At 39.6% G+C, this 21055-nt stretch overlaps 3 protein-coding genes across 3 annotated transcripts; 2 read left to right on the forward strand and 1 right to left on the reverse strand.

The window, feature by feature from the left end:
• Positions 1-218: 218 nt before the first annotated feature.
• Positions 219-2218, reverse strand: cyb561d2 (cytochrome b561 family, member D2; the record flags this gene model as incomplete). The annotated part of the gene is made up of 3 exons (XM_083893004.1): positions 219-722; positions 821-858; positions 2080-2218. 3 exons carry the CDS (start codon positions 2216-2218, stop codon positions 219-221), a joined length of 681 nt encoding a protein of 226 aa, XP_083749130.1.
• Positions 2219-8199: 5981 nt separating this feature from the next.
• rassf1 (Ras association domain family member 1) lies at positions 8200-13060 on the forward strand (the record flags this gene model as incomplete). Its single annotated transcript, XM_083892223.1, has 6 exons — positions 8200-8491; positions 9940-10064; positions 11011-11115; positions 12334-12622; positions 12696-12811; positions 12911-13060. 6 exons carry the CDS (start codon positions 8200-8202, stop codon positions 13058-13060), a joined length of 1077 nt encoding a protein of 358 aa, XP_083748349.1.
• Positions 13061-14918: 1858 nt separating this feature from the next.
• Positions 14919-17884, forward strand: tusc2b (tumor suppressor 2, mitochondrial calcium regulator b). The gene is made up of 4 exons (XM_083892086.1): positions 14919-15069; positions 16275-16504; positions 16886-17006; positions 17100-17884. Exons 2-4 carry the CDS (start codon positions 16356-16358, stop codon positions 17163-17165), a joined length of 336 nt encoding a protein of 111 aa, XP_083748212.1. The 5' UTR covers positions 14919-15069; positions 16275-16355; the 3' UTR covers positions 17166-17884.
• Positions 17885-21055: the final 3171 nt, after the last annotated feature.

Here is a 21055-nt window from a genome sequence, read left to right on the forward strand (position 1 = left end):
AAAATAGAAAACAGATTTTTTTACAACTCAGTGAAAAACTGAGGGAGGGAAGCACACTTTCTAAAAAATACTACTGCTATTCTAGCAAAACAAAGCCACATTCAAATCGGTGAAGTATCTCTTTAAGTAAATAATAGTAACAATGAAATCTCTTTGGCAAACCTCACAGGTTTTTGTTTTTTTTTGTCTTTTCTCAAGTCTCAATAAAGCGACTTCCGTCAGGACTGAAACTGCTTCTTTGCCACGTAAGCACTGGTGACTTGGTTCATGACGATGACGGCGCTGACGACCGGGCAGAGCACCGACAGGTACCAGGCGTACCCTCCCACCGAGGCGGTGAACCACGCCGAGCAGAGGCCGAGGAGCACGGTGACGCTGCCGAGCAGGTAAGTGACGAGGCCCGACGCCGCGTGGTAACGCTTGAGTTTGGCCAGCGACCAGCCTTTGACCAGGGAATGGTACATGAGCGGCAGCGCTGCCAGAGACTGTAGCCCGACCACGCACATGGTGAGCAGACCCAGCAGGCCGTGCCACGACGTGAAGTGGTGTTTGCCGTTCAGTTGCTTGTTGAGGAAGATGGACGCCAGGCCCAGCACTGCACAGGACGCACACAGGCACTGCAGCACCCAGTGAATACGCCCTTTGACCTTGTGTGGAAGACTTTTGACGAGCGAGCCGTGCGGGGAGAAGACGAGTATGGCTTCGGTCATAAAGAAGGAGAACTGGAGGGAAGATGATCAAATGGGTCAATTATTGATCGTATTCGTTCATCGAGGGAGAATTGTGTAAAAGATTAACGGGTTACGACGTTCAAACTTACAGCCAGTGTCATGAAGAAAGGATGCCAGGAAAACAAACCTAGAATAAAAACCAAAGAGGACATGACTGTGTGTATGTACATGCATATGAATGTGTGTTTAGGTGTCTGTGTGTGTATGAATGTGTGTGGGTGTGAATGTGTGTTTAGGTGTGTATTAATGTGTGTTTAGGAGTGAATGTGTGTTTAGGTGTGTATTAAAGTGTGTTTAGGAGCATACTTTATACATTATGACCTTTTGTGGCATAAACCCTGACCGAGTCATGACCAGCATCAGTCAATCAATCAGGACGTGATTTATAAAGCTGAACATTGAAGCACAAAGTGCTTTTCACGCAATAAAATGGAGAAATTCTTAAAATGATAAAATCCTATCTTTGATATGTTTCTAATTTGTTATATGGATGGATGGACGAGGGGGTTAAAGGTTTAATAACTCCAAACTATAACTCTTAACTTTAAGGTACTACTCAACCATTTGGTCGACTACACTTTAAAGGTGCCATATGTAAGAATGTGGCCAAAAACGTGCAAATTCAAAATACAGAGGTCTTTTAGTTTTCGTTTTCTGACGTAACTGGCAACCCGTGGTTGCTCGGCAGCTGAGACTCTACTGACTGCAATGGTTGATAGACGGCGGTAGGTGGCGCCACATGCCAAAACTTGATTTCAAAACATAAACATGATTTGCAGTCTGCAAAATATTTGTTTTTAATGCAAATATTTTGTCTGTACTGTTGTTGTTGGTGAGTTCAGTTTGTTATATGAACATTATTCCTGAGTCTCTGTGACATATTAGGAGGATTTTATCATTTATTACATAATGCACCTTTAATGTCAATTGTTCTAAATGTTGTACTTTACGGATTATGCAAATTATGCAGGTTTATTATGAACAGACGTCTCAACCGTTTGGTAGAGGCCTGTATCTGAAATACTGTAGGGTCTTTTAAAAAAAAAAAAAAAAATAGAGTAAGCAATCCTGTATTTGGATTGAGAGGAGGGAAGAATTATGGGCGTGTCATCTAAACAAATGAACAAACGCATGCGCACTAAGACGCGACAGGACGTCTCGATAGGTAGGATGATTTGTTCGTACAGTTAAAATCATCATTAATCAGGACTGACACGGAAACATAAAGCTGTATTTTATCGGCATTATTATGATAATTGATGCCCAAGTGACAGAGTGTGAAATGACCTAGAATTGAACCGTGAATGTGTGTGTGTGTATGTGTATGCGCGTGCAAGCGGTTACTCACTGGTGCCCGGTCGAGACAGAAGTGAGATGAATACAGTGAAGACGACGCAGATAACGTGCGTGAGCAGAGCGGAGGCTGTGCGGGTGTAGCCGTAGAACCGCTGATCATCAGCCTCGGACTCTTTCTTGTTTTGAACCATCCTTAAAAGAGGAATGTCACCGAAAAATGAACTCGCAGCTGAGTCAAACGAAAGCGGAAGTGATGGTGGGGTGAAAAGGACTGACTTCCGCTCCTCGAAGCCCCGATTCATTAAAAAAACACACTGCAGGTTGTAAAACAGCGAGTGAACTCGTACTTTAGTGCGCAACACGACTGTCACATACTTATATACACATATGTATATATACACACGATAACCGCTCTTCCGAACCCAGTATTGTTGATTCGCCCCCTGGCTAAAAAACTAAACTTCCGGTTAGGATTTTCAGAATAAAACGTACATTTACCAAATCTACTCCCACTCCAGAGCACAACCACACTTCTTCCTGGCTTTATTTTGAAACCTAAATTATCGGAAGCCACTTTTTGTTTGCGGTCAACTTGACTCTTGTACTCCAACGTGACGTGGATGGTTTAAAAACACATTCCATGGCTGTAGTACTACTACAAATAATTAATTTCCTAAAGTAATCCAAATTAAAATTCAGATTCCGGGAGGAGCCAGTTTTTAAACGTTGCAGGTTTATATTTATACAAAAAAAACAATAGTGTACTTCAAATATTAATATTTTCGTACCATATGTTAATGCAGACAAGCTGATTTAATGTCTTAAAATACTCAATAATTAATATTAAACCAGCCCACGCTGATTAAGTGTCAACATAAAACACAATATATATTATATATATTTATATGTGGGTAAGGGTTAGGGTTACTTTACCGGGATTACTCGTCCTGGCAAGGTGAGAAAAGACATTATATGTATAAATTTAAAGTAATACATACACTTAGATAAGCTTTTTCACATGATCACAATACACTTGCACCATTGTGTATGTGGAATGTCCTGATAACAGCACAACTTCCTGTGTTTCGTGTCTTCTCCAGGACGCGGGGATGAGAACTTTATCCTGGCATCTGGACCGAGGTGTGACCGCGTGAAGCGTAAAGGTCAAAGGTCACTCATCACCAGATTGATGCTGAAAAGAAGTGGACTGAGCAGAAGCAGAAGCAGCAGCCATTTTGCAGTGCACAGTGAACGCTGGTGAGCAGAACTAGAATGTGACATAATATAGGCCAACGACTGACAGGGATTTGTGTGTGAGGCGACTCATGTGTACTCATGTGTATGTACAACTGTATGTATATACAAGTATGTCCTATGCAAATATGTATATTGTAACGACTTTGTAGGCGTTTTTAAACAGCTACAGTATACACTTTTGTGTATCAATTAAATGGCATTTAATATGAGTGTATACACAGTTTACAGCAGGGGTCTTAAACTCAAATGACCTGGGGGCCAATGTGCATCTATCGTGGTCAAGAGGGGGCGGTCTAGAGAACATCATGATATCACACGTATACTTAATAACACTATTTATGATGCAAAATGAATGTATTTATATCAAAAACAGACATTTATTCTAAATTACATAAATAATAATGTGGACAACTATGATTTAAATTTGTGCCAGGCGCCGTTTTGGCCGCTTCCATTCGTGGCTCGGGCCATAACAAGTGTATTTATATATGTAATTGTATATGCTACATGTAAGAACGGGATAATTATGACCAAATGTCTTATTATTACTGTTATAATAAACATTGCTAGCAAACATATATTCTATCACCTCGCTGGCAGCTGTGCCTCAACTGTGTTTAAAAGATGGTGAGGTTGTGGGTCATGTTGTCATTTTACATGATATTAAGTGGTGGGGGGGGGGGGGGCACATGTAATCGATTGGTGGGCCGCATGTGGCCCCCGGGCCGCCAGTTTGAGACCCCTGGTTTACAGTGTCACAGCAGATAAGTTGGTCAGGGTATTAAAAACAAACATGCACATCTATGAATATAGATTAGGGAAATATATAGAGAGATTATGTTCAGATTATAAAAAAATCGACTCAAATGTACAGATTAAGTAACCAGAATATACAGCATGAGCTTAAAGGTGCATTATGTAATAAATCTAAAGCAACTGGTCATAAAATCCTCCTAATATAGTAGAGTAGTAATAAAATAGAGTACTTATTGTTTCCCACTTTATTTAAGCTAAAACTTAATTTTCCCGGACGCTTTTGACGTTTCTAACCATAATTAGATGTTAACCCTTTAAGATACGCACCAAGATAAAGCAAAGGAAAATTATTTCTGCATTTTTAATTATTTTATTTACTTATGATAACAATAACGACAATCAATATATATATATATGTATATATATATATATATATATTATATAATAAGACAATATATATATATATGTATATGTATATATATATACATATACATATATATATATATATATATATATATATATATACATATTTTTTTTTTTTTTTTTAAATAGACCCTACAGTATTTCAGATACAGGCCTCTACCAAACGGTTGAGACGTCTGTTCATAATAAACCTGCATAATTTGCATAATCCGTAAAGTACAACATTTAGAACAGGTATATTAAAGGTGCATTATTTAATAAAGCCAAAATATTTGCATTAAAAAATATTTTGCAGACTGCAAATCATGTTTATGTTTTGAAATCATGTTTTGGCATGTGGCGCCACCTACCGCCGTCTACCAATCATTGCAGTCAGTAGAGTCTCAGCTGCCGAGCAACCAAGGGTTGCCAGTTACGTCAGAAAAAAATGAAACCTAAAAGACCTCGGTATTTTGAATTTGAATGTAGTAACTGTTTTTGGCCACATTCTTACATATGGCGCCTTTAATTGTTGTGTGTTTCTGTTGGTCATTTGCACCTCAGGGGCCACCGTAGTGAAGCCTACATGTTTATGTAATATACAGTTAATATAAGCGGTCCATGTGCACGTGACGTAGTTTTTCTCGTCATTATTGTTCCCGCGGTGCCTCCATCTGTGTGTGTGTGTGTGTGTGTCTGTCTGTGTGTGTGTGTGTGTGTGTGCGTGTGATTGTCCGGATGCCTTAATAACATGACGGGATTAGATTAATCCTTCGTGTTCTTGTCCCGTGAGCGTCGCTTCTTCTTCTTCTTCTTCTTCATCAGTCCATCACGAGTGTTTGTGTCGCGGATGAACTGGAGGTAAGATGATGTGTGTGTGTGTGTGTGTGTGTGTGTGTGTGTGTGTGTGTGTGTGTGTGTGTGTGTGTGTGTTTGTCTGATCTGAGCCACGGATTAGTTTGTCTCTGTCACTGTTTAAAAGTCGACCCGTTTCAGACCTCGTTGTACCCGAGCTGTCCCGTTACAGACAGAGACAGAGACAGGAGCTGTCGTCTGTTACAGAGGAACTAGTTTAACTTTTTTTATTTTTTTTATTTTTCTGGAGGCAAAGTCCAAAACCATGTCAGCGTTCATGGAAATGACAAAAAAAAAACCCTGCTCGAACATGAGCGGATGGGAACACAGTGTTTGCACCGTGTGGTTATCATGGTGATCATGGTGCTCAGTGATCATGGTGCTCAGTGATCCTGGTGCTCAGTGATCATGGTGCTCAGTGACCCACTTCTCATTCAAGTCTTCACACAGAGCGTTTACATGTTAACAAGTGTCGCTGCAGCTTCACATGCTCAAAAGTTTCATTTTGCACTGAATTGTTCATTCTGAATGATGATGCTGCGTCTTTGTTATGACACATTCTCTGTGACTTTCTGTCCATATAATAGTATTAGTAGTTGAGGGGAAACTATTTTTAAAAAGCCGAGGTATAGACACTTTATGTTTTCATTTGATTATTTCAAATATTTTTGATTACCTGTTTCATGTACTTCATAATAGTTCAAACTATTGCACTGTATTTAATGTACTGCAGAGGTGGTGGAACGTAGTACTGAAAGAGTACTGAAACATTGTACTTGAGTAAAAGTACCACTGTTTTGATGAAATTTTACTTAACCCTTAATGGTGAAGTAAGTAGTTTATAGTGCCATCTAGAGGAGAGGCTGAAATTTACAACAAAAAACTGCTCCTCTGCTCACCCCCTCCCTTCCCTGCGCGCTACGGTGTCCTCAGAGGGTCAAATGTCGTCCTCGTCGTCTTTCTCCGTGTCAGCAGATGAGGTTCGTGAGGCGAGGGAGAGGGCGGAGCTACCGCGGCCGTAGACGCTTGATTTGTTCTCTCGCGTTTGTCCTTACAGGCTCCCGTAGAAACATGGCGTCTCTCTGCTAACAGTGGCTATGCAACCACGGACCGCGACCATGTTATTTTACATGACTTTTTGAAACACTACGAAAATGAAACAAAAACTATTATACAGCGACTAGACAATGCAGGAGCACATAATATGTATAAAAAAAAGTGGATTTTGGGTTATATAAACCCATAAATACTACACAGTGTCCCTTTAAAGCAGGGCTAGTCCACCCCTGTATTACTATTTTGTGTTGCATATACAGTAGACAGATACAAATAGATACAAAATATCCATTAATTAGCACATATTTATTGAAATATTTGCTAGTTTTGCGCTAAAAAGGTAAGTAACAAAACCACCAACATTCAGGTACAAGACAATTTGCGTATAGTGCAAAAAGGTTACAGTTACAGTACCAACAACATTTGGGTAGAACAGTCACAATTGGCTCTTACAAAATAATAATAATAAACAACATTAAGGTGCAATGGCCACAAAAGGCTATTTTTGCAGAAATATAAGTAACAGTACCAATAATATTCAGGTGAAACTGCTGCAGTTGGCTCATAGTGCAAAATATTCTGGTACAAACATGGGCTGTGTACAATTACAGCTGTACTAGTATTTGCCAAAAAGGGACGCAAAGTATCGCAAAGTGCCAGAAAAAGGCAACGCTACATTTTTTGGGCTTTTTAATACATTCATTATTTATGGGTTAATGGGCCGCGGGCCGGTCCAAATTGCTTCAAGGGCCGGATCTTAAGGGCCTTAAGTAGAATAGCCTTGATTTAAGGTATGCAAGAAAAAAGGAAAAATTATTTATTTGCAAATTTTTTTATTATTTTATTTTATTTACTTATGATAACAATAACGACAATCTATATATATATATATATATATATATATAATAGACCCTACACTATTTCAGATACAGGCCTCTAACAAACTGTCAATTGCATAATTCATAAAGTACAACATTCAGAACAAGTCACATTAAGTGTTAGTGAGTTCAACTTGATGCATTTTTCAATGAGATATAGTGACTTTAAGTGTGGTCGACCAAATGGTTGATTAGTACCTTAAAAGGTTAAGTATGAGTAAAAGTTCTAGTCTAAAAAAGTACCCAAGTTAAAGTAAAAAAAAAAAAAATGGGTTAGGGTTAGGGTTACTTCTATTCTTTCTAAAGGACAAGGACACAACTCTCATGCATTGTTTTGAATTAAAGGCAAACCTTTACAAATGAAAGTAATGACAAAATATATATGTAAATACATAATGTATCAGTCAACATGGGTCAAAGGTCACTCACTCTGGGATCTTAATAAGCACAAATTCACCTGTTTCTGGTGCTTTATTTTTTATTTTCTCATTAATTTAAATTTAGGCCAACTTTCTGAACATAAGCAGGTCATGCGTTGAGCTGCTGTCATGTGATTGGCTGATAAGGTATTTGTGTTGAGAAAAAAAAAAAAGTCAGGTGCAGAAAAATCAGGATGGATTGTCCAAGGATTGCTCAGGATTATATTCTTATCTTCTGTCCTATATATGAACATAATCACGTGAATCATTGAATCAAATAACAGAGGTTAGTTTTAAGCCCATGAATATAGATTTGTATTAATATTGCATGTTCCCTGTGTATGTGTAATATGTGTAATAAACATAACGTTGTATTCAATCCCAATCTTTCTTGCAGCTCCTAAAGATTTGGTGGCTCCCATTTCCTCTGCACAACAGCCAACACTGGAAGTGGAACAGATTGAAAAGATGCTGCGCTTTCTCGCCTAAACGCTCGATCGATCGCATCCGTGCTCGTCCTGACATGTCAGTGTCTGTAACAAGGACAGGATGTCTAAATGCGAGCTAATTGAGCTGAAAGACCTCAGTCTGAGTGATTCCATCGAGCTGACTGCTCCTGCAGCTCGCACCGCCCAGCCGCCGCCGCAGCCTCCTCCTCCTCCCGGGAACGTCGTCCGCCTGGTTGGTGACAGCGTCAGCATCGAGAGGCCTGACTCTCAGACGGTAGAGACTGGAGTGGCTCGTCATGACTTTCAGCCCTACAGTCACGCTCATCCCACCTGGTGCGACCTGTGCGGAGATTTCATCTGGGGGCTTTATAAGCAGAGTTTACGCTGCAGCAGTGAGTACATTATTAGTAGTTGGTGCCCTCGCAGCCGCCATGCTGCCAGCAGGTGGCGCTATGTCCTTGGCTTAGTTTTCATGTGCTGATGATTTCTGATCGGATCTCAGATCTCACCTGTAAAGTTTCGAGCAAATCGATCCATGTACGACAAAGTTGAAGTTTCACTTCCTGTTTCGTGGCAAAACGGCCGCTAAATTCAAAATGGCTGACTCTGTTGGGTGACTTTCATTTTCGTAGACCTATTCAAGGTCGGTCTCTTGTGTCATGCCTGAAGTTACAGACAGATCGGTCAATGTATGGCAAAGTTACAGTTCCACTTCCTGTTTGGTGGCAAAATGGCGGCTTAATTCAAAATGGTTGAGTCACTGTCTCGTGACGTTCATATTCGTATATATGGTTATATTTGTCATATTCATATAGACGTGTTCAGGGTTGGTCTCTTGTGTCTCTTGTGAAGTTACAGACAGATCGGTCAATGTTTGGCAAAGTTACAGTTTCACTTCCTGTTTGGTGGCGAATGGTGGAAATTCGCCATAATGTCCGATGTTTGCTGTGGGCCACGCTCCTTTGAATCTGCGAGACCACTTACAAACCATTCATATTTGATGCGTTACGTACTAATTGGCGTGATTTTTTTCTGTTGGTACGATTAACGCGATCAGAAAAGTTTCTTCATTTACGAAACGTAACGAAACAAAATCACCACAATAGATGCCAAAAATTCAAAATGGTCGACTTCCTGTTGAGTTGAGGCCATGGTCCCTATAGACTTTTTTATTCGTCTTGGGCTGTTGCATGTTTCCACCAGGTTTCATGAAATTTGATGCAACTTAGTTTCGGCTTTGTCCTACCTGGTTTCTCCTTTGGGGGCAGTACTGAGACATTTTGCGCAACTTTTATGCATTTTCCCTTATTTTCTAACATGTTTCAGCAGTTCTGATTTGTGTTCCAATTTCACCAGCATTTAGTTCCTAAAAAATTCTGTCTTTCGGAAGAAAGAAAAAAATTAAAACCACCAATATAAAATATTAAAGGTGCCATATGTAAGAATGTGGCCAAAAACAGTTACTACATTCAAATTCAAAATACCGAGGTCTTTTAGGTTTCAATTTCTGACGTAACTGGCAACCCGTGGTTGCTCGGCAGCTGAGACTCTACTGACTGCAATGATTGGTAGACGGTGGTAGGTGGCGCCACATGCCAAAACATGATTTCAAAACATAAACATGATTTGCAGTCTGCAAAATATTTGTTTTAAATGCAAATATTTAGTCTGTACTGTTGTTGTTGGTGAGTTCAGTTTTTTATATGAACATTATTCCTGAGTCTCTGTCACATATTAGGAGGATTTTATGATTTATTACATAATGCACCTTTAAAGCTGGTGTTTTCTATGTGGCCAAAGCCTTTTTTTTTTTTTAAATCATAACTCTTTTTTCTCCCAGAATGCACTTACACGTGCCACCACCGCTGCCGACCGTTCATCCAGCTGGACTGCAGCACAGATGGAGGTTTGTCACCAGACCTGGACGATCTCCCTGCCGATGCTGTCGAGACAGACACAAACGTGGTGAGGAACAAAGCTCCGGATTTTATCAACATTTGGCCGTTTCCTTCCTTTAAAGAAGAAAAAAAAACAAACACATTTTACAGGCTATTTATTTACGAAGGAAGGAACTCTTATTGTGAAGGGCGGTCCGGTCAAAGCAGATGGACCCTGGCGACCAGATTGTCCACTGCTGTCCACTGGGCGTCAGTGTGCCATATGTCCTCAAAGATAGGACTTTTATTACCTCCTCATTGTCAAAGTGTCTATACAGAGAGTAATCTGGGAGAAAGCTGTGGGGAGAGGACAATTTAACAACTTCACAATCAAGCAGATGTCCTTATTACAGAGAAATTACAAAATAACAGACACGGACGGAGGCCCACTGTTTATACCACAACTCAACAAACAATTCAAAATATATACATTTATTTAGTATTTTGCAAAGAGCTAAAGGCAAAGCTTCACTAAGGACCCTGACAAATACATCCTGAAGATGTAAAAGCTGACAAATGTCTGTCTGTAAGCGGTTCAGAGGGAGGAGGCTGGACCTTGAGATGTCAGGGTGGAGTTTTATTGTCAGGGTGGAGCTACTCTGTGGTTAAAGAGGCGTTTGTAGGGTCAAGTTTTCTCAGAGGGAAAAAAGCTGTGGAATTAATGAGGGACACGCGCAGATCTTGGACCCTGTTCTGAGAAAGTGACTGGAAGAGAAAACCTAAGAAAAACCTGCTCACCTGAAACTTTTTACGTTGACTCAGTCTGCAGTCTGGACAGAGGCTCAGAGACAGAAGTCTGTTTTACTGCATGTTCATCTTTCTCTCACAAGGTCAAAGAGTCGACTGTGAGTCTTGTGGCACATTAGTATTTCATATTTAACCTGCATGCCTCCTTTTAACAGGTTTTTTTTTTTTTTTGCTTTATTTCACTTTCTCTCCATCCCTTCACTGAACCTTTTCTTTCATTTTTTTAGGATGAATGGACTGATTTCACTAAACGGGAGCTCAGTGTTGGGGCGATTGAGCAGAAGATAAAGGAGTATAATGCTCAGCTCAACAATAATCTCCACATGATGGTGGTGAGTTTGTGTTTCTCTATACATTTTTATTTCTCTAAAGCACACATTGTGTTCATTTCAATAGTAAATAAATAAAGTAGTTGCTGTGCAACACGTTTCCATGATGACTGACCGGGAAAAGACGCGTGTGACGTCATGTTTTTGTGCCGCGACACCGGAGTCCAGGCACCGTTTTACCAGTTAGCTCCGTTAGCTGCGTTAGCTCCTTTTAGCCCCGTTAGCGCCTACAGTGGAACTGGAGCGGACTGTTTATTAAACGAAAAGAGCAGAGCTACAAATAACCAGCGTACCTGTGTACTGTGTATCTGTGCCTCTGTTTTTAAGTTTAGTGTTACTTTAGAGACTCACTTTAACAATCTGGAGTCACGTAAACATGACGTCACGTGCGTCTTTTTCTGGCCAGTCGTCATGGAAACGTGTCGTGCGTTCACGTGCGTTCACGTTGACGATGTTAACCGCCGTCAACGTTTGACAGCATTAAAATAAAGTTAACTTAAAGGGGACATATTATGCAAAATTAACTTTTTAATCATCATGTTAATACGTGTATTTGGGACTCTGGAGGCCCTATGATTCGCCAAAGAGTGAAAAAAGATGGCTTTTGTGGTCCGCCTCAGTCTAAGTACAGGAGATAAAACACGTGATGTTGGGTTACACACTCATTGCTACGTCACAATGAGACATTCCTGGAATTGTTGTCTCGTGGAGCTCCACTTTGTCCCTAAAAAAAACGCGAGAGTGCAGGCGAGGGCAATAGTATACAGAAGAGCGGAAGTCGCAAAGTGTTGTATTCTTGTCTGCACAGTGCAGCACAGAGTTCTACACAAACTTCCAGCCTCAGAGGATTTACATTTTATATATAACGGCAATAATGATGGCTTTTCCAAATGCTAACTGCTGTTAGCTGCCGTTAGCCCCAGTGACGCTGACGTAGTTTCCTGTGTCTCATTTGCATATTTAAAGAGACAGGCACTCAAACACAGAGCGTTCTGAACAGGGCTGTTTTGGCAGAGTGATTGAACTGATGTGGTGCTTCATCCTTAAGATATTTTGTCACAGACATGTTCATTAGGACACCAGGGAACTTGGTTCACTTGGAGAAATAAGGTATAATATGTCTACTATAACTAAGTGTAACAGTTTACAAGCTTTGTTGCTTCTGCATGAAATCCTCTCACTTCACGTGTAAATGACGTAACTCTACCGTCTACCTTGCAGAGTAAAGACGGGCTCTACACAGGCTTCATCAAGGTCCATTTCCAGTTGGTCCGCCCCGTCTCCCTCCCGTCTGCTCAGAGCTTGTGCTCGACACAAGACGGCGATCACCAGGCGGGACGGACAAAGCGGCGGACGTCTTTCTACCTCCCCAAAGACGCTGCAAAACACCTGCACATAAGCTCCCAAACACGGGTACTGGACGTCATCGAGGCGTTGCTCAACAAGTTCACTGTGGTGGACAGTCCAGCCAAATTTGCACTGTTTGAACGCACTGAGAGACAAAGTCAAGGTAACAGTCTGAATACTGTGTATCTGCAGCAAAACAAGACAAGTATTTCATTTGTATTTTTTTTTTTCCATAGTGTACATGCGTAAAATGTCTGGCGACGAATGTCCGCTCTACTTACGCTTGTGTGCTGGACCCAGTGAAAAAGTCCTGAGTCTGGTTTTGAAGGAAAACGAGACGGGGGAAATCAACGTGAGTTGCCAGATTTTTATATGATAAGCTGTTGTATAAGTGTATTTCTGTGATTTTTTTTTTTTTTTTTTAAATCCACACTTGCTCTCTCCTCTGCAGTGGGATGCGTTTAGTTTTCCCGAGCTGTGCAACTTCCTGCGAATCCTAAAGCGCGAGGAAGAAGAGCATGTGCGGCAGATTGTGAAGCGTTACGCTCTGGCTCGAGAGAGGATGAAGCAGGCCGTGGCGAGGATGACGACTCCGGCCTGATCTCTGAACGCTGCACGCGACACGATAAAAGGTTATTTAACAAGCAGGGATTACATTTAATGAGAAGCACCTACATGCACCGGCACTTTTTGTGCATGTTTAATCACTGTTATGAAGAAGAAGAAAAACACGATGCTGCTCTGTTAGGTCATTTTATAGCGGTGGTTTTATGTTACGGTTAGTTTCATTTATCTTTTTAAGACTCTTTAATTGTGGGCACTTTAATAATCCTATGTAATGGATCTGGAGGAAGTTAAAATGTGAAACAGTGTTTGTATTCTAATAATCTATTAAATGGTGATAATAGTTCAGGGATTTCTTTTAGATTGATTACTATTTTTGGTCAAATCTGTAGTAAAAAAAAAGTATTTAAGGCCTTTATAGTACATTTGTATGCAATTGCTGTGTGTCTCATTAATCTCATCATAGAAGTTGTACATGAACCATTAATAATTGTATTGGTTCTTTAATCTGGTAGAAAGAACCAAGTCAGTAAATCGAGTCGTTCTGGGGAAGAAACAACCTTTTTACTCACTAGTTTGGAGCTACAGTCACTTTTTGGCAAGTGAATAACTGAATTTTATTTGGCGTATTGACTCTTTACAGACATTTATCATGTGATTTCAACAGGCAACAGTCTTTTTTATGTGACGTGCCCTTTGTTTTTAATTTAATAATAATAATAATGATAATAATAATAATAATAATAATAATAATAATAATAATAATAATAATAAAATAATTCCTAGAAGAACAATAGGTCCTCGCACCCCTGTGTGAGTGCTCTGGCCCTAATAAAAACACAAGTGCTATAAATGTTATATTTGGGTGTCTTCTTGCATATGAAAATTGATTTCAAATGTCTAAAAAACTTCCTCACGAAAGAAAATAAGGATCCAAATTTTGACAGCTGTAAAACCGCCTCTGCCCAAAAATGCACCCCTTATTTATTTTATTTTGTCGAGCCTTTAGAATAAAATGGTGGTGTTTATGTTATATTTGGACATCTTTTTGCATATGAGAATTAATTTAACATGTGAAACAAACTTTCTGGCTAATTAAATCATAATCATAAAAGTATGACGTCATCGATGTCCGATGGTTTCCGCTTCAGCTGTGCGCGTGCCCGTCACATCACGTCATTCTCACTGCTCTCTCTGAGCTCCTTGAAGACAATTTTGTGATGGTGGCCACTCTGGGTACTGCAACATAAGATACTCATTTTCCCATTGACCACAATAGTAAAAGAGGCGCGTGTAAAAGTGACACCTCGAGACATGGACACAGGCTTTTATTGATCTTTATATTCTATATTTTTATTTCATGGAGTTTCATATTTGAAAAACATCACTAAAAGCCATTAAAAAAAACATAAATATCTTGTTAAAATTGTCAATGAAACTGTTGGAGAAGTATTAAACATGTTTACCTGTTACCTATATGTTTGAGGTCAAATAAACACCCAATAAAATGTAAACATGTTCCACACTGTACTCATGGTGTATTTTAATAGGTTTGTGCACAGTTTAACACTGAGACAATTTTGTATTTTACAACATTTTTGATTATTAGCACACAGTATATCAGTCAATGGACATTTGATTTGATTTATATCAATAGCCATGGTCAATTAAATAAACCATTGAACTGATCATTTCAATCTTTTTACTTTTCTGCTTACTGTATTCACTATTGACAAATCTGTATTCATGAAATCCGCTGGCGTACGTCATTAGCGTACTCCCATCATGCCTTTTCGCCGTAGTCCCACTTTAGCCTCCCGTCCACGTGGTGGCGACAGCTCGCCCTGTGGTCGTTAACAGAGACAAGAAAAAAAGCGTAGAGTCGCGACGTGTTACGTTGTGTTAGCATAAACACAGCTAGCACAGCCGTGATTGTGTGTGTGTGTGTGTGTGTAATGTAGTGTCTCGTCCAGATCGAGCGACTCATCAGTACATTTAAAATTCATCAAAGACAAAGTGTCACCGTCGAGCGAACATCTTTTTCAGGTACGTGTCCAACTGTGTCGATGCTGCTTTTCCACGTCGGCTTGTGTTAGCATCCTGCAACGAACGGTGGACGTTATTTTCTAATCCCGGTGGAAACATGTTGACCCGGCTAATGCTAATAAGAGGTTAAATGTGTTTCTCTAATGGCAAGAGCTAATGTACACGCGACACGATAACGGTCAGCGAGCCAAGTTAGCCGTCCCCCCTTCAGGTGTTATGGAACATTCTAGACTCGAGTGCTGTTGTTCGGGGATGTTTTGGAAACGTCTCACGTCAGTTTTTACCCCTTGGACAGCGTGACACAGCAGGGTGGACACACTGTGTCAGGGCTGTGGTCATGTACAGTTGTCATGTCACTGAATTGCCGTATTCACAGAACATGGGATGCAGTCTTCCTGAATTATAAACCAACTGGACCGCAATAAGTCACAGTTTTTTTGTCTGTTGAGTCATCAAAGGTAAGGTATAATTAGAAAAACAATTACAGGAATAGAATCACAGCATCAAAGGCGTGGAGGTGTTGTAACATTGATATGAAAGACCTCTCAGTCTCTGCTGGAATTTATTATTAGAAGAAAACCTTGTCTGTTCAGTCATTTCAGGACCCCTGATTGGCAAATGTCCACTTTATACTATACAAAAGTACGTTTGCATAAATGTATAATCACGCTTATAATGCACTTACAGAAAGGTTCTGCCCACATGAACCATTGATGAAGGAGGAAACGAGAGACACAAAGAGAGAATGAGAGTGGAGGAGGAAAGAGAGTTGTAAAATTGCGTTTGCATCCTCGCAGGCCACCGTAGTCCCCTGACGCGAATGGGGAAAAGGGAGGAGTTTGTCTCATTAGATGTCACCAATTCTTACAACCTGGACCTTTTTAAAAAAAAATGTTTACTTCACTAATGTTTTTGAAACATTACACTGCTTTTTAAAAACATATTTTGTTTCTTATACCTTAAGTAAAATCAGTACTTCTGTTTCCTATTAATTAAGATGCTCGATATTTGTGCTAATTTTCTGAATACTTATTACGACCAGGATAATGATGACAGTTGCCTCATGCCTAATTGCACAACAGTGCTTTTGTTATATTATTCTTTAATTTTTTTCATATAAATTGAAAACTATCACTTTGTCAGTGTGATATGTATAATGGGGGAAAACAATAACTATATTGCCTTCATGTGTTCCTTTTCTTAAGGAGACATTTCATCTGGTACAGTGACACTGTAGCACCGCTGGCAGCCACGTGACCCAAGAAAATAATGTGCTGCAGCTGAAGATGGGTGGTAGTGGCTCCAAATCCAAAGGATTTTGGCCTTTTTCTGGCTCAGGTAGTGTGGACGATCCAACCAAAGATGGAAACGAGCAGTCGCTTTCAAGAGTTCGGAGTTTCCCTGGTGCAACCCCTTTTGTGTTCACGAGACGAAGGTAAACGATAACCCCAGGGTCATATAATCTCTAATAAACAATTTCCCAGCACTGTAACAGTGATATAATGCAATGTTCTTATTGTGCCTTAGAACAAGGGCTATGTTTTTTCATCATTTATTAAGTTGTTGATACGTTTAGTCCATAAAATGACTGAAAATGGTGAACAATGTCAATTGCTGACACCAGAACATATTCCCATTTGTGAAGCTGAAATCACACCATTTTTTCATGGTTTTAAAGAACCTACGATAAAGTTATAAGATAAGAATCTAGGTTTTAGTCCACATATTGTGAACATAATGAACAGTGATCAATATATTAACAGTATCCGAAGATTATTTATTATAATGGCTAAGTGTTTGTCTCTCTCTGCTGCAGCTCTTTGTACTTTGATGAAGACGGTGACTTGGCCCACGAGTTTTATGAAGAGACAATTGTGACAAAAAATGGACGTAAAAAGGCCAAGCTGAAAAGGGTTCTCAAGAATCTAACACCTCAGGTGAGTAAATCATACATCTTGACTGCACCAGTTTCGCTGTATTGTTTGTTTTTAATGTAACCTAATTTTTCCATCCCCTTTGTGTCCCTCCAGGGAATTATAAAGTTGGACCATCCGTGCATCCATGTAGATTTCCCAGTTGTCCTCTGTGAAGCCTGACACCGTCTGTGGATTGTCTCAGATTAGCCACTGTGTCAACTCTGTCCCGTGGTTCCCCTTCCGCCCGGAAGTCCGAACCACCTTTTAAAATAACATGATCTCTTGATATATTTGATGCTCTTATGTGGACAAGCAGATGCAATGTTGCCGAGCCTCTCTCTGCATGTGATCTTTTGGCTTGTGTGCAGACACAGTATATAGGTCACCAGTGGGGAATATAGATCCCTGCCAAGTGGGCAAAAACCTCCTCAGTTTACAGATTGTGGTTTGTGTGCATGTATGTTTTGATATGTGTGCAGGCACAGGATGAAATGTAACAGTCATGACTTTGCTGCTGCTGATTGTTTTCTGGGGAAATTCACCGAACTCTTGGGAGTTCAAGGAGAATGAAGCCAGTAGTTTGTTTGTTTTGTCCCCTCACAGTCGTATACAAAGTTTAGATGCACACTTGAGTTTTCTGGCACCATCTTGACTTGCTTTATGATGCATGGAACAGGATCTGCTTATCGGTAACAACCAAGGGAGATGGAAATCAGTGGCCCACAAAATCCGAAGTGGATTAACATCACGTTGGATGGACTGGCTTCAGTGACCTTGGAGTCTCACATGTACACAGAGTTTAAAAAGAGATCCCGTTGTTTTCTTTGCTGCTTTGGCATATTGTGTCTCACATTTAATTTATTATATAACTTTGTTTTTTTTTAATTACAATATGAAATCCTGAACTGGGTCGTGGCCTTTTTTTCTTCTTCTAATCCATTTCCATTATCTTTGAACAGCATTCAGTTACTTCACCACTCATCAGGCTCCATGGGGTAAGCAAAGAACTTACAATGATTCAAGTGAAAACGTCTGGGTTTTGTTGAGTTTAAGGACACAGATGTCATGTTGTGGTAAGGTTTTCAAAGGAATTAGAAAGTTTAATTCAGCAGGAGACTATGAAGATAGTTCACATACTTGCTATATATAAAAATGATAATTTTCAAAGGGTGAAAGTAAGGACACAATGAATTTAGGCCTGGGGTTTGGAACACATTGCTTACAACCGTATGGCCGATAATATTCATAATATGACATTTTTTAGTTGTATAGGAAATCTCTTTAAAGGTGAAGTAAGTAGTTTATAGTGCCATCTAGAGGAGAGGCTGAAATTTACAACAAAGAACTGCTCCTCTGCTCACCCCTCCCTTCCCTGAGCGCTACGGTGTCCTCAGAGGGTCAAATGTCATCCTCGTCGTCTTTCTCCATGTCAGCAGATGAGGTTCGTGAGGCGAGGGAGAGGGCGGAGCTACCGCGGGAGAGAGAGGAGGCGGGACTTCAGCTACAAGTAAAGAGACGCTTGATTTGTTCTCTCGCGTTTGTCCTTACAGGCTCCGGTAGAAATATGGCGTCTCTCTGCTAACAGTGGCTATGCAACCGCGGCCCGCGACCATGTTATTTTACATGACTTTTTGAAACACTACGAAAATGAAACAAAAACTATTATACAGCGACTAGACAATGCAGGAGCACATAATATGTATAAAAAAGTGGATTTTGGGTTATATAAACCTATAAATACTACACAGTGTCCCTTTAAGTGTAAAATGTGGTTCCCAGCCTTGACTTTATACAACAATTGTTGGCGTATAAGATGTTTTTTGTCAAAGCCTGTATGTAAACACTAAAATCAACAGACGTGACCTGCAGTTGCTGAAGCTCCTGATCACTCGTGATTTAAATTCACCAAATACGGAGGAAATTGTGAGGTCAAAAATGTAATGCAGGTGAATTGTGCACGTGTGTCTGTAAATGAGGTGTGGAGATTATCTACACAATCTCAATAATGAGAAAGGGTTTTGTGTAAAGCCCTGTCTGATATTGTGCTCCTTAAAGGATGAAAGAGGGCTGCGCCAAAATCCACTCCACTTTATTGTTTTCCTGAAAATGAATTTGCTCAGCACTTGCGTGTCCTCTGGGCAAACTCTTATTTTTCAAACCAGTCTTTGGTTACAGACACGATAACAACGCAGCTACTTTTAGTTGTTTACTTTGACGAAACTGTAATGATATTCAAGGGCCGGGCAGAGAAGTGCAGTGTTGGTGTTGAAGGAAAAGAGTTGACTCAGTAAGCCACACAAACGTGGTCTGCACATTTTAAAACATGAAATCCCAAAGTTAAGCAGTTATTTATACACTAAAACTATAAAAAAATATATATTTTACCTTACTGACAGCCAGCGCTGTCTAAAAATGCAGAACCGTAAGAACAGAAGATAAATTATTATCAGCAAGTGTCTCAATGTGTATATTTCAATGGTAATCATTATATTACTAATGTATAATCATGAATACATTACAAATATGTGTTCAATCATTTTAACACCTTCAAACAAGAGATCTCAAACCATTTTGACGTCATTCCTTAAGCATTAACTTTTTTTGTGATTTAAAAATGATGATTAATTTGAATAATTTACCTTAACACTGCTTACAAAAAAAAAAAGAAAAAAAAAGGAAAAGTTGGTAGTGAGGTCATTTCCATGCATGTCAGAGTTCAAACTGAGGTGGAGTCTCCAGGATATTTAAGTTCAAGCCCATGGTGATTTTCAGCAGAGCACAAACAGCTGCTTCTGTTAAAGGGAATATAATATTAGCAGAATAATAACAATCTTTTTACCTGTGTACACTCTGACCAGCTCCAGTCATCTACTTTCCTTTGGAGAGGAAGTGAAGCAGCTGGTAAGTGTTTAGATACATAAAAACATTATGTTGTAAAGAATCATATTGTTTGTCTTTTTAACGTCAAATTTCAATTTGCCAAAATGCATTATTAGGTCACATTCAATCTCACACGTATAGAAGGCCTACAGTACAACAACCTTTAAATCAAAGTAACTCTTGTTTGTTTTAATATTTTTAATTGTGTCTTTTTAAGTGGAAACGGAAGCAAAACTTGACTCAAACTGCTAAATGGCTGCGTATCTGTTTATAGTGACAATGACTGAAATCCTCTAACGAGGCATTAGATATAGATATATTTAATTATAACACCATCTTCCATATTTAAAAATTAACTAAATTGATCTGCACTGTCTTCACTGATATGTTATGACTGTCGATTGTATAATTCCTTTACCACAAAATATTGTGACATCCACCAACTAAACACCATTTCACAACATAAAAAAGCAGGAAATGGCAAAAAAAGTTGCTTTCAACATTGTTTTTCCTCTATTTTTCTGTTTCTAATTTCCTCAAAAATCCTTATGGTTTTTGTTGACGTTTGTGTGTGTGTGTGATATTTTTAATCAGATTGGTGCTTTTCAGGGCCAAACAACAAATAATATATAATTTTAAAAATCTATTAATATTACAACCTTTTTAATATTACGAGTTTATTCTCTAAATATATATCATTAGTTTTTCTTACAAGAAAATAAGAATAAAGTTAGACTTGGGTTCAGAAATGAAGAAAAGCAATTACTGAAAAGGACCCTAACCCTAAAATAAGCTTAAAGTTATATGAGAAATATACAATATACAGGGTTATTTGTGCATAATATGAATATACCTGACGGTATTATGTTGATTTCCAATACTTTTCCACTGTTCTACTACTTTGTTAGACACCATTCCTAACTAAGGTAAACTAAGCTAAGCTAATGTAAGCTAAGCTAAGCTAAGCTAAGCCAAGCCAACTAAAGGGGAAGCGGTGGCTCGGAAGCTCCTCCCCCCCCCCTCGTACTGAGCTGTTGTTGCTAACCGTCACCGCTTCACCCATCACTGTAGCCGCATCCTCCCTGTTAGCATCCTCCCTGTTAGCCTCGTGCTAACGCTGAGCGGTGGAGTCTTCAGACAAACATGGATTAAACGGACTATGGCTGTTACTTTTCACATGGCAGGACCGT

The sequence above is a fragment of the Microchirus variegatus genome (genome assembly GCF_963457635.1).
Source record: "Microchirus variegatus genome assembly, chromosome: 7".
NCBI lineage: Eukaryota > Metazoa > Chordata > Actinopteri > Pleuronectiformes > Soleidae > Microchirus > Microchirus variegatus.

Coding starts and splice junctions, on each gene's coding strand:
- tusc2b (XM_083892086.1), top strand. CDS start 16,356: ATGGGTGGTAGTGGCTCCAAATCCAAAGGATTTTGGCCTTTTTCTGGC. Junction 16,505..16,885: donor TTTGTGTTCACGAGACGAAG/GTAAACGATAAC, acceptor TCTCTGCTGCAG/CTCTTTGTACTTTGATGAAG. Junction 17,007..17,099: donor TCAAGAATCTAACACCTCAG/GTGAGTAAATCA, acceptor GTGTCCCTCCAG/GGAATTATAAAGTTGGACCA.